Consider the following 14,427-nt stretch of genomic DNA (forward strand, 5'->3'; position numbering starts at 1 on the left):
TGAAAAGACCAGCATGATTGACTTCCTAATGCTTTTTTCAGCGAAACTACTTAATGCATTTCTCTGCACTTACTTCCTCAGACAATATTCAGAGCTTAAAACAAAGAAAGACAGTAAACAATCAATTTGATTTAATTGTAGCTCATAATTCATCACCAGAAAATGTTCACATCAACAATTCTTTAGATTTTTTCTCAAAAATATCATTTCATCACATTATTCCAGGAAAATGTTCTGATATAGTTCTACAGATAGTTTTTTTTTAAAAAAAATAAGTTCAAGTCCCAGTAAATCAGGCGATCAGAAATCTTTGAATTCTGAGGCAAATTGGTTGGTCTCAGAAACTCGTAGAGGCTCTTCATCTTGCTTGTCAAAATTGCTGTCATCTGAAATGCTCTTTGTCTCAGGGACGAATGGTGCATCCAGCTAAACACAGGGACAACTTTGATATTCACATATCGGAAGCATAACCGACTAACATCGGGTGAATTGCTCTCGCTCAAACGAATGGCGAGCGGGGTCCAAATCACCGGGTTGGAGGAGGGTGGACGGGGGGGGGGTTGGGAGCAATTAAATCTAGCTGCGATTAATAGTCGCATAGATTCTGTAGTCTCAAATTATGAAGGAAAAATAAAGCGAACAAACTGTCGGCTCATTTAATAATATCTGCGATGTCATCCTAATTTAAACTTGATCATATATTGATTCTGAAAGCTGCCCTCGAATAATCCTTAATTATAGTGAGATAGCCACAGCTGATGGTTAAGTCGGTAAAATATTATTTACGCAAAAACTCACCCTAATAAGAACAAAAATGAAAAAAGAAAAAAATTGATTTGAAGTGAACAAGACGAAATAGGTCGTAACAAAAAAACAACCGCGAAATAAGAGAAACAAAGCAGCATAACATCTAATTTACAATCCACATAAATCAGAGAAGGCCAAAGTCAAAAACGCATATGAATCAACAAGCCTACTTTTATTTTTACCAAACTTCTCTTTCAAAGAACAAAGAATGTGCTGTCAAAGTCTTTATAACTAAAATAACGTGTTAAAAACTGCTGGAAAGCATCTTGAGAAAAAAAACTTGAAATGAAAATCGAATATGTAATGAATAAAAATAGAGGTCTAAAATCCAAAACTAACTATATTGCAAACCACTGACGTCAGAATAACTAAGACATTTAACAAAATATTGAAGACCTCAATCCGATCAAGCTGTCAACTGTATACACCATATTCCATATAACCGATAAAAGACTGCAGCTGAAATTCTGAAATGCTCAGATAAAACGATGCCTGGTGGGCGCTACCAGTTTATCCCGTTTTTGAGGACGAAAAGTCAAATGGGTCAGAAGAAAAATCGGTCAAGCGGAAAATCGCATAAAAAAGATCAACAGGACTAATATAATTGCTACAAACTTCGTAGGAGAGCAATTAACAACTTCCAATCTTTGAAACAAAAGATTCAACAAGACGCACAAGCACAAAAAAATGCATACCTAATTTGAGGTCTATTACTGAAACCTTCACAATCAAAAACTGCAGACCGTGAACAGACAGAAAATACTTCAGTAAAATGTGTATCTCTCCAAAATTTACAAAAATCATTACAAAAATGTATAAGGTGCTTCAAAAAAACTGCATTTCAAAAAGTTCAAAAGGTGACAGCTTCAGGATAATACAAAACTGATAGGACTCGAAACACGAGAAAAAACGGTAATAGGAAACTTCTAGCACCAATTTGTTGATGTCTACAATGAATCAACTTAGAGATTATTTGTGTTGAAAATATTTAAAGGGACGACTGAAAAATTATCAACTATTTATTTTTGAAGAACAACAGGAAGCTAAAACGACAAGCTAACAACATAGCCGGCAGATTGCCGGAAAACAGCCGCGATAGAAGCTTGTGGCCTTCTATGAATTGAAACCACTAAAGAAATAAGATAGACAGATCGACCCAGATTGACCACCAGTCCTTTAATAGACAACTTAACTTTTGAGTAAGATTCGGACTGTCAATTTTATGACACACACGGTCTATAAGAAAAAGCACTAAAAGAGCTATTTCAAAATTGATATTCAAAATCAAAAACTCGCGACTCATACTCAAGAATTGGGGCATATAATCTGCCACTACTTAGGTGCACAATACTGATCTTCAACTACTAAATGTTCATAAAATTTAAAGTTCCACAAGTGAGTTCAGATGTCAATTTTTTGAGTGAGGTAAGTCACGTAATTGACCGAAAAGCAGAAATGACGTTACGGACACAAATTTTAACCGCAAAGCAGTAGAAGTCACTGAAGTCATTGAAAAAGTCGATTCCAAGAAACCAGGTCGTAAGAAACATCGATGGAGACGACAAACTAAAAAAAAACCACGATGTCCCTAATAATAGCCGCTATCGCTTCGCGGCTATTAAAAAACATAACCGACTAACGTCGGAAGAATAGCTCCTGAACGACTAATGGGAGCTGAAATCTATTGCAGCCTGCTTCATTCGTGGCGGGGGAGGGATTAATTCAATTCACTTAGGGGACATCAAATTACGTCATGAGAGGTTATCATATGCCACTATAACCGCTGATAAATTTAAAGTAAAATGACAATTTCCGCGCACTTTTCATAAGACTTTTAGTAATAAACTACCGCAAATTGCGTTCAGCTGCTGACCCCTGTGAATGAGAGAAATTTAGATCACACAAAAGGAAAAAGCGAAGTTCTCAAAAAATTACTTCAATCAAACTTCGTTCGAATGCAATTAATCAAGATAAATTTGGAGCCAAAATGACAATAATTCAAACAAAAGCTTAATTCCAAACTGTTTTCAAGAAACATTGGTGTCAATGTTTCAGAATAGGAGTTTCCAAACATAAAGCACGAACAACAAACTTCACGTAAAATTGTCTTTGAAAACCATTTTTAAAAATACCGCAAAAATACGAGAACAAAAGAATTCGCGCCCCAAAAACCACTATTTTTTTGCTCTTTCTGTTAAATGACCTCTGAAAGATAACTTGCTATTATTAATAACTTTAACTTGCTACGCACTGGTTTAACGAACTGTCGTAAGTTGAGTGCTTATACTAAAAGATAACTTAATTGTTAACTAATAACCATCCGTTTTTTTCTGTTGTTGGAGAGCAATTTTAAACTGAATCCTGCTTCGCATGTTCAGTGGCTTAAAAATAAAAATTTAAATGCCCTGTTTTAACAAAAACAACACATCTTTCTGGGGAATGATACGGTTTGAAAGATCACAGGTAAACAATTTTTTGCTATCACGTTCAATTACTAAAGACTTAAAAGTCAAGTATGGATTCCGGGATCACTTTTTTACTCATTCCTCCCACACCTGAGCAGTCCGTGCATATTAAAAGCAACCCCCAAGGCGCAGGCACCATAACTTTACAATAACTTTCTATGTACTGCAACTGAGGATACATACGGTACTGACGGTAGTGGTGTACTGAGGATGCGGGATTCCTGAGAGGCGAAAAGGAAAAATGAAAGATCCAGGTTCCGTTACGCTTTCAACTCCTCAAATACCCTTACCCTCTTCTGATAAGTTGCAATGTAGTCCACGGGAGCAAAGAATTTGTGATTTTTGATGTCTTGCACTCCATTCCTCAGAGTCCCGTACCTCTTGGTGGTATCAACCTGCAGCAGGTTCTGAACCAAATCTTTCAGCTCAGGTGAGAAGTGCCTGGGGTATTTGGGTTTCTGGGATACAATCATATCGTACATCTCAATGTGCTTTTCTGCCTGGTACGGAGGGTGGCCAGCTGCCATCTCGTAAAGCAGGACTCCAAATGACCACCAATCTACTCCTTTTCCGTAACCCTGAATTATGAAAAAACTCAATTCCTTCACTGCAGAAAGTAGCTTTGAACTTTTTCTAGCGTTTGCTTTGATAGTGACCAGTTAATTAATCAACCTAAGATTTTTTGACAACTTCTAAAGCTTATGTCATGAAAAATTAATCTTTGCCTGCGGTTTAAGATTATGAGACAGTTTGTTATGGAGAAATACAAAACCATTGTCTTTTTCTAGACTAGCTAAGCGATTAAACATAACCGACTAACGTCGGGTGAATTTGATGTTCTAGAAAAACACAAAATGGTCAAGCGAAAAACTTGCAATAAAAAAACACACACGTTTACAATAATTGCTATGAACTTCGTTCAAGAGCAATTAAAAAGATCAGCAAGACTAAAATAATTGCTACAAATTTTGAGAGAAATTAAAATTTCAAAACAGGCAACCTCGAGCAAATGAGTTATTATTAAGGTGGTTACAACATGAGTACTGAAAAATATCGGTGATTTAATTACCAAGCCTCTTTCCCATAGTAACATCAGAAAATCAACTTTCATAGAAATGGCCGCCTTTCCAAGTTATCTAAAAAACGACCCATCAAAAATGCGATCAAGTGGGAGCGACAGATAAGAATTTTGACAGTAGAGAGTGCAGCAAAAACTCTACAAAAGTTTCGAAAATTTCCTTAGGAACACGGATTAGGAATTTTTTTGCTCAAAACACAGAAAATGATTAGGCGAGTAAAATGGTTTATTCAAAATATCCAAACAATAACAGTACACGTGTTGGCTGCAACACAAAGTACCAAACGCCTGGATAATCAAAAAACCTCTCTGAAACCTTAGTACTGCAACACATTTAACTAAAACCGTTCTTATCAACAACTTCACAAACAATTGTGACTTAATTCATGAATATCAAAATAGCCTACGAAGATACAGACATAGAAGACCACAACAACTTTGCGTTTAATTTAAATAAATGCCTCGCCCAAAACTTCAAAGTCTGTAGAGGCCTTAAAAGGTGGTTGCTACAACTTCCTTCACTGACTGTATTGAGTCAAAATCGCTAAGCAAGTAGCCGCACAGTTACTGTTCCCGATAACTATAAAAATATAACCAAATTATGTCGGATAAAATGCTCCCAAACAAATTGAAAAATGACACCAATTTCGGTACACTAACATAAGAATTTTAGTAGTAATCTGCCGCCCATTAGGAACATAAACCAACTAACGTCGGACAAATTGCTCTCAAATGACAGGCGGGGCAACTTAATTCAGAGGGGGCTGTAACATCGATAATTTTTTATGGGTGCAAAAAAATTGAGACCCTGGAGGGTTCCAACCCGCCGACCTCCGAGAAATCGAAAATGTTCTAGAACAAAACTGTCAAGCAAATTTTGCATAAAAAGGACATATACAATTACAATAATTGCTTCAAACTTCGTTCACTTATTTTATAAACTCCAAATGATGCAAAACCCTGGGGTTAGTCGAAGGTAAAATCACTTTGAGAAGTGAACAGACAAAAAAGGCAGTACGACTAATCATACCAAAAAGACCCACAGGACTGAAATATGTGCTAAAAATTTTGTTTGAGAGGAATTAATAAAGGAGGCGATTTGACCTCCGTTTTCGGGTGTTGAGCTATATGCATATTGATTCTCGGCTTATTCAAAAACATAGCTGGCAGATTGCCAGAAAATAGCCGCAATAGCTTCGTAGATCTGCAATCTCAAAAGATAGTATAAGAAAGAAATGAAAAAATATTTTCATTAGAAGCTGAAATGCTATATTTTGATGATGAATCTGGATAACTTATTGCTGCTTCCATTAGCTGCTCTTAAAAACCTTCAATTACACTGACATACACTCAATTGACCTTATCTCTTTGAATTAAATTTAAAAAGTCAATTTCAGAGTGAGGTAAGTCACGTGTGAACAAAACTTTAATCACTCGAATGAACAAAACACTCGCTCCAATAAGAGTGAAAAACGACGTCACACATGCAATTCAGTTGAAATTGCATGAATGAATGAACAAAAAGCAGATTTGAAGTGGTTGTGACGTCATATGCTCGTAACAAAAATCTTCACGAAATAAAAAAAACATAGCAGGACAAGTCCTGACGTAAAATTCAAAAAATTTTCATTGAATTAACAAAAAACTAGAGCTAGAATGGACTATGAGTGAATTGTGAAAACGATTTCCAAAAAACTCAGATCAAAAGATTAAAAAATAACAGTAAAAATTAAAGTGAAATAATTGCCGCAGCATCTGAACAAAAAATCACTAACGAGAAAGCAAATTTCTGATCAAACACAGCTTTCTCAGTCTACTTTGAAATTAGAGTGAGAAAATCTCACACCACAAAAGAACTCGCTTTTCCGCTCCACTTCCTGTTTCGGCGTGACCATAATCACTACTCCAATTTGATTTCAAAAATCATGAAATGTGTGAACAGATCTTAAAACATAGCCGGAGAATTCTGGAAACAACTCGAAGTGGATATCCACTTAAACGCCATCCAACTGCTCATCAGACAAAACGTGCCTCCACTAATTTATGATTATCTTGAAACAAAACAAAAAAAAACAAAAATAAAAACAAGAAAACCAAATCTGTAAATATATGATTTAAAAAATCTGCTCAAATTTTGTCAAAAATTGAGATCCCGAAATAACTATCTCTGCCAAAATTACTTAATAAAAACAACTAGTACCTTATAAAAACCACTTAAGAGATTTTTATAATAATACTTGATGCCAAATCATGAAAAAAGCTCAAATGGGACCAAGGAACTGGAAAAAGTTTTAAAAAATTTTATATTACAAAAGCACACAAATCCAAACAAAAATTCCTTTTGGCCAATAGGGTATCCAGTTGCTCGCAAAACAATAAGAAAGTCATAATAGGCTAAGAGACTTGTCTTTAAAATAGAAAAAAAACTGAAAAAGTGCAAAAGATTTTCTGAAAAAATTTAGTTTCAATTTTCGCCATTTTTTGGTCATATTTCTCAGAAAAAAATGCTTCATATGCACAAAACTGTAGCCACTTATTATTTTTAAAAAATGCTCGAGTAATAGTGGTCTATTCAATACCCATTTGAGGCAGTAAAACAAAACATTCGACAAAAAATCGCAAAAATTTGCCCAAAAATCAGCAAAATACATTAAAAACCTCCAAATTAGCATAATTTTAGCATAAATTAGCGATATGAACAAAAAATCACTCTTTTGGCACCCTCTTCATTTTGTTCAACATCAAAATCACTCCAATTTTTTTCACGTGTTTCATTTCCTGCTTTAAAATTCACTCCAATAAAATTGATTAAAAAAGGACTTCTGCAATACTCCTCTTCGAATCGTAATAAAAAGACAGCGCCACAATACAATTCAAATTCTTTGAATTGTAAAAAACCAAGAGAAGGCCAATAATAGCCCCCGCTATCGCTGTGCGGCTATTAATAATACAATCTGTATACAAAAGAAGAACTTGCTTGCTGAATCGAGTTACACATTCGAGTTCTGAATCGCAGCAAACAAATTCGGAAAAAAGGCATAACATCGAATGATGCTTTTATTTCTGCAGAAATAGAATAAGCGCTAACACCAATGAACGTAACATGACTGCCTCTGCTTCAATCAAATTGAGAGTTGTCAATTGAACTTTCTTAAAAAAATCTCTTTAATATTACAATTGTCTTCAGCAAGCATTTCGTGCTCATTCGACGTTTGTGCTTTTGCAAGGGTGATAAATGTTTTATGCCCCATTGAACTTAACGTCAATATTTTCCTTCCAGGGGAAAATTGATAATTCCATTTATCGGACTTTGGTTTACAGTAACGTCAGTCCACTTTCTGAGAATAAAATCTTAAACGCAGATAGCCGAAATAAAGAACTAAATAAAATTCAATTTGGCAGTCCATCACAATTTATCTGCTTTGAAGTAACATTCAAATATTTATAACCTCAAACTATCCGCTATTTGTAGCACAATATTTTACTTGCCTTACTGAGAATAATTTCTGGTGCAAGATATTCTGGAGTACCACAAAATGTCCATGTTCTTCCCGATATCTTTTTGCAGAATCCAAAGTCTGTCACTTTCACGTATCCTTTGTGATCGATCAAAAGGTTTTCTGGTTTCAGATCGCGATAGATTAGATCCAAATAATGCAAATATTCGAAGGCCAAGAGGACTTGGGACGCATAGAACCGCGTTCTGGTTTCTCTAAAGCCAAAATTAACAAATAATATAACAGTCGAAAGTTAAATAATATGATAAAACTAACCCAAATCTTCCGGCGTTTCTCAAATGATGAAACATTTCACCGCCAGTCACGAACTCCAACGCAATGTACACGTAACTGTTATCCTGCGAACAAATGGTTATAAAAAAAATTGATAATAAGTTTAATCTCCTTTTCAATGAACTAGTAGTTAAGAGAGTTAACGAGACGTAAAATAAAACACAGCTCGTGCGAGTGTCTATTAAGCCGATAAAATTCCAGCTCTAAGCTGGAAAAAAATTTACTTGTTCTGAGTTTTGGATTTTCAATATCAAAAAACAACTCGGAGAAATTTTTCGAAACAGCTTTGAGTAGCTTTTTCCATTGTGCAGAAACTCGGCTGAAAACCTCAGAACCAACTTGATACAAATTCAAAACCTTAACAAATAAATATCGTTGTATCTTCTGCAAGTTTTTCGGTCAATAGTATAATTTTGCCGCGGAGGGAAACAAATTGGGAAAACGCGGAATGTAATAATAAGATGCCGATTCCTTCGAAAAAATGTACAACAACGCAAAGGCTCTTTTTCTCTGAAACCAACCTAAAGAATTAGAAAACTAGAAAAACAAGGAGGCTCAGTACTGTGCGTTTGCACATAAAGTTCCGACCGCGCTAATCCACATTTGACTTAATTGTCTAACAAATGAGACCAAATATATACATAAATAGACGTTTGTATTAAAAAATTGTTACAAACCTAAACTACTAAATGAATTTTATAACGCCATGCCGAGTTAGAGAGATCATGATACCTTCCATTAATAGGAGTACCAGACAATTCAAACCACAAAAAAAACTAATGGCAAAAACTCAAAATCTAATTTTAAAAACACACAGCAACAAAATCAAACAACTATCAGAGAAAACATGAACTACACAAATTAACTTGTCCTCAACTACAAAGCAGATTAGACCTGTCCATAAGAGGACTAGATATCTAGTCGAAAAAATGCAGAAAAAGTAAAACTAAAGAAATTCAAATGTCATTAAAGCCATTAGCCTTTAAAAACTTCTTGATAGATTCACTCAAGTCATCCAGGGATATATCTTTGATGAGACTAAGCCATAGAACAGGACCACAAAAAAACTACTGTGTCAAAAATGTTGTAAAATTTACAAACAATTTACAAAAACACAAAGTACTGAGGCCATTAACCTTATCAGCTATTACAGCTATTATTTGAATACAATACGCTATTCCTTGAATTATTTATATACATTATTTCAGTCAGTTTACAAAAGTAAAACTTTAAATGTTCACTTGGACAACGTCTGATAAACAATGGGACTTGTTATTAAAGCAAGTATTTTGAAGGACAAAAAATAAACACCAATAAAATTACCAATGACAATTTTTAAGAAAACGCTCAGAGTCCAAGATATAAAACACCCAATTTAACAAAAAGACAGCAAAGAAGTTGCAGTATAACTCACAAGAAACTGGAGGTAACCTCTCATTGATGAGACCAAGTTTCAAGTTTATAAAAATGAAAAAAAACGAGAAAATTTTTGAAAGCAAAGAAATCAAAATCATGAAAATTACTTGCTATCAACTGAGCGCATTGAAAAGGACCCTTAGCCCTAACAAAGCTATTGAAATCTGTAACTAATCAGAAAAACTTTTAGGATTGCATAATAAACAATTACAGGCAGAAACAAGAAAAAGAAAAATGCGAAGCGTCGAAGTTATTAAAAAATACGGTATTCAGTAAAAAAAAAACTTGGATAAGTTAATTTTTTTTTCCAAAAACCAATGGCATCCCTCAGTATCGTGATAATTTGACTTCAAAAAATGAAAACATAAGCACTGATATGCAAAACTCAGTAAATTTTACAGACGATTCGTAGTATCATTGGCATTAAAACCAAACAGAAAGCCTTAAAAACGCCAACTATTATCTGGAAGCCAATGAGATCATTCATTAATCAGTACAAATCTTGACAATAAAAAGGACAACAAATGCAGGCAAAAACCAAAAACTGAATAAAAAAGTGCCAGAAGAAAGTGTCGAAGACATTAAAACCATAAGCTATTCCCTGGATAATTTTCTTATGTTCAACGAAGACTAATTTTAAAGCCAATGGTAACTTTCAAAATTGTTATCAGGAGACAAAAAAAGACTTAGAAAAAAATTCACGATTATGAAAAAAAATTTAAAGATCACAAAATTTTAACAAAAACAGTATCATCAGCCATAAAACTGATAGTTAGAAGATTAAACCGCTAACCAGAGTAGTTTTGATTGAATATTAGGCATGATCTACACAGAATTGAGTTTAAAAACGGTTAACGTTGAAATTTTTCGGGAAATTTTGAAAATCTTCACAACCATTAGGTAGGCGTTCAAAGCATTGGGTAGGTTCACTTAATCCTCTTTAGGAAACTAATTGCTCTTTTAATTAACGAGGTTAAGACAGGACTAGAAAACTGCAACCAAAGCAGGCAAAACTCAAACAAAAATTCATATAAAATTAGGAAAACAGTATCGAAGGCATAAAACCCTTGAGCAATGATTCCCTGATCACAAAGTAAGTGTTCAATGGGGCCCCATGTGGTCGTTAATTAGGTTTTTCAGTAATAGAACCTTATTATGAAAAAGTGCTTGTCTCTAAATGACACGAGAAAAACCAAAAAAACGTGAAAAAAATAAAAGTGCTCTCCATTAGAAATCAAATCTGTTGATTGTAAACTTCCCGATCAGACCAAAACTAGCCTTTTTATTGCTACTCTTCTTAAAAAAACCCAAATTGTTCCTATTTTGTAAAAAACAATTTTGAATTAAAACTTAAAAATCCAAAATTTAGCAAAAATGACGTTAAAAGTGAACAAAATCACACCAATATCAAATATTGACAAAAATTTTGAACATCGATACCTCATCGAAAAGAAGAAAATTAAAACAAAAATCTTTTCAATTTCAAAATGAACGCTTGTCTCTACGATGAATATATCGCTCGGTCAAAATTCACTGAACAAAAAACCATTTGATTATTTAGTTCCTCCCCCCCTTTAGGACAAATTAACTTTCTAGTTTTTTTTTTAAAATCAGACTGTCTAAAAAGTATCATTAGGAGCGCCAGGCACTCCAATCAGTCAAAAGTGCCAGAAAATAGTTTCAGAAAATAGTGGGTAATAAAAGGTAATGTGAGTGATTCTGTACATCAAGATTCTGTACGATATTCATTTTTATTACTTTATACATACGCCAGCAGAAATCTACTAACTTTGAAGGCAAAAGCTTGCTTCACGAGGAACGGAAAGGATACACTAGCCAATATCCGCTTCTCGTTCATCGTGTGATCTATTTGTTTCTGCTTCATGATTTTGGCTTTCTCCATAATTTTGATTGCGTACCATTTCTCCTTTTTAGTATGGAGATATCGTGCCAGAACTACTCTTCCGAAAGAACCGCTTCCAAGAGTCCGCTTCACATCGAAATCCTCCAGAGTTACTTTGCACTGAACACATGAAGATAATTATTGGAACCATAATTATAAGGGACTAGAAATTGAGCATGCAGACTGAAAAGTAAAATAGGTTCGAAGCACCAATGTGTCCATTTCATTGCGCCGGAATCAGAACGCAACAACTACCAAAACAAAATATAAGTTTTCACCACCCCCGAAGGCTTCCCAAACTAGGAAGCAAAGACAGACCTTAGAACAACTTGAACATACAAGCTCATTGCATACAAATATTTAAAACATAACCCACTAAACGTCAGAATTGCTCTCGAACGACTAGTGGGAGCTCTAATCAATTGCAGCCTGCTTCAGTCGGGAGGGAGGTGGAGCCTAAATGGGACTAAAAAGTTCAATAGTGGGCTTCAAATAACCACATTAGAGGTTATACAACTATTAAGATATACAACTATTAAGATTTAAAGAAAAATGGCACCAGTTTCGGAGCACTTTTTAATTGACTTTTAGTATTAAATTGCCCCTAATTGACTTCAGCTGCTTGAAATTGTGATTGAGAGAGAATTTTAGTCACGCGAAACTCAAAAGTCAAGGGCGTAAAAGTCACTCGAAAAATCAAAATTATCAAGCGAAAATTTTGCATAAAAAAAGACACACACGTTTACAATAATTGCTATCAACTTCGTTCAAGAGCAATTAAAGAGCCGCAGAACACAAACTTTGCATTTTTGTTGTTAAGCAGTGCTTAAAAAATATAAAACATGGGATCTTTTCCGTTTGCGCACCGGGGATTTGGTAGTAGCAGTTTAGGCTTCCGTGTCCTGACACTAGGCTCCAACTCCAGCTTCAACATTCCCAAAACCAGACTCAAAAGGGCCGACGATAACTTCTGGACACGAAACTGAACACTGCACAACATTCTGAGTAAACATATCGACTTAACAACGAAAGCACGAATAACACAGCAATTTTGGAAATTCACGAATAACACGATTAACAGAAAAGCACGAATAACACAGCAATTTTGGAAATTCTTCGAAAAGTTCAACAAGCCAATCTATGTACCTGCAGGATACTCTGCCAATGCACGAACTGTAACCAATATTCCAAACTTACTCACTAATGACATAAAGGGTGAAAACCCATGGTATATCCCTAAAGACTTCGCTGCTGCTGCTGCTGCTGCTGCTGCTGCTGCTGCTGCTGCTGCTGCTGCTGCTGCTGCTGCTGCTGCTGCTGCTGCTGCTGCTGCTGCTGCTGCTGCTGCTGCTGCTGCTGCTGCTGCTGCTGCTGCTGCTGCTGCTGCTGCTGCTGCTGCTGCTGCTGCTGCTGCTGCTGCTGCTGCTGCTGCTGCTGCTGCTGCTGCTGCTGCTGCTGCTGCTGCTGCTGCTGCTGCTGCTGCTGCTGCTGCTGCTGCTGCTGCTGCTGCTGCTGCTGCTGCTGCTGCTGCTGCTGCTGCTGCTGCTGCTGCTGCTGCTGCTGCTGCTGCTGCTGCTGCTGCTGCTGCTGCTGCTGCTGCTGCTGCTGCTGCTGCTGCTGCTGCTGCTGCTGCTGCTGCTGCTGCTGCTGCTGCTGCTGCTGCTGCTGCTGCTGCTGCTGCTGCTGCTGCTGCTGCTGCTGCTGCTGCTGCTGCTGCTGCTGCTGCTGCTGCTGCTGCTGCTGCTGCTGCTGCTGCTGCTGCTGCTGCTGCTGCTGCTACTACTACTACTACTACTACTACTACTACTACTACTACTACTACTACTACTACTACTACTACTACTACTACTACTACTACTACTACTACTACTACTACTACTACTACTACTACTACTACTACTACTACTACTACTACTACTACTACTACTACTACTACTACTACTACTACTACTACTACTACTACTACTACTACTACTACTACTACTACTACTACTACTACTACTACTACTACTACTACTACTACTACTACTACTACTACTACTACTACTACTACTACTACTACTACTACTACTACTACTACTACTACTACTACTACTACTACTACTACTACTACTACTACTACTACTACTACTACTACTACTACTACTACTACTACTACTACTACTACTACTACTACTACTACTACTACTACTACTACTACTACTACTACTACTACTACTACTACTACTACTACTACTACTACTACTACTACTACTACTACTACTACTACTACTACTACTACTACTACTACTACTACTACTACTACTACTACTACTACTACTACTACTACTACTACTACTACTACTACTACTACTACTACTACTACTACTACTACTACTACTACTACTACTACTACTACTACTACTACTACTACTACTACTACTACTACTACTACTACTACTACTACTACTACTACTACTACTACTACTACTACTACTACTACTACTACTACTACTACTACTACTACTACTACTACTACTACTACTACTACTACTACTACTACTACTACTACTACTACTACTACTACTACTACTACTACTACTACTACTACTACTACTACTACTACTACTACTACTACTACTACTACTACTACTACTACTACTACTACTACTACTACTACTACTACTACTACTACTACTACTACTACTACTACTACTACTACTACTACTACTACTACTACTACTACTACTACTACTACTACTACTACTACTACTACTACTACTACTACTACTACTACTACTACTACTACTACTACTACTACTACTACTACTACTACTACTACTACTACTACTACTACTACTACTACTACTACTACTACTACTACTACTACTACTACTACTACTACTACTACTACTACTACTACTACTACTACTACTACTACTACTACTACTACTACTACTACTACTACTACTACTACTACTACTACTA

At 35.8% G+C, this 14,427-nt stretch overlaps 1 protein-coding gene across 3 annotated transcripts; it reads right to left on the bottom strand.

The window, feature by feature from the left end:
* Nucleotides 1–106: 106 nt before the first annotated feature.
* Nucleotides 107–12,673, bottom strand: LOC142345758 (cAMP-dependent protein kinase catalytic subunit beta-like). 3 transcript variants are annotated; one of them, XM_075398062.1, is made up of 6 exons: nucleotides 12,658–12,673; nucleotides 11,347–11,580; nucleotides 8,124–8,206; nucleotides 7,840–8,062; nucleotides 3,563–3,850; nucleotides 107–426 (listed from the first exon to the last, which is right to left on the bottom strand). In XM_075398062.1, exons 2-6 carry the CDS (start codon nucleotides 11,458–11,460, stop codon nucleotides 301–303), a joined length of 834 nt encoding a protein of 277 aa, XP_075254177.1. In that variant the 5' UTR covers nucleotides 11,461–11,580; nucleotides 12,658–12,673; the 3' UTR covers nucleotides 107–300. The 3 variants fall into 3 exon arrangements, with proteins under 3 accessions (XP_075254177.1, XP_075254176.1, XP_075254175.1); XM_075398061.1 differs by lacking the exon at nucleotides 12,658–12,673 and adding an exon at nucleotides 12,327–12,425; XM_075398060.1 differs by lacking the exon at nucleotides 12,658–12,673 and having other exon boundaries at nucleotides 11,347–11,666.
* Nucleotides 12,674–14,427: the final 1,754 nt, after the last annotated feature.

The sequence above is a fragment of the Convolutriloba macropyga genome, chromosome 9 (genome assembly GCF_964194025.1).
Source record: "Convolutriloba macropyga chromosome 9, txConMacr16.3, whole genome shotgun sequence".
Lineage (NCBI taxonomy): Eukaryota > Metazoa > Xenacoelomorpha > Acoela > Convolutidae > Convolutriloba > Convolutriloba macropyga.

Bases quoted from the DNA above. Each gene is read 5' to 3' on its own strand.
- LOC142345758 (XM_075398062.1), bottom strand. From the start codon at position 11,460: ATGGAGAAAGCCAAAATCATGAAGCAGAAACAAATAGATCACACGATG. The intron at 8,207-11,346 runs GTTAGTAGATTT...ATTTGTTCGCAG, and splicing joins AGCAAGCTTTTGCCTTCAAA to GATAACAGTTACGTGTACAT. The intron at 3,851-7,839 runs GCAAGTAAAATA...TTCATAATTCAG, and splicing joins CAGAAATTATTCTCAGTAAG to GGTTACGGAAAAGGAGTAGA.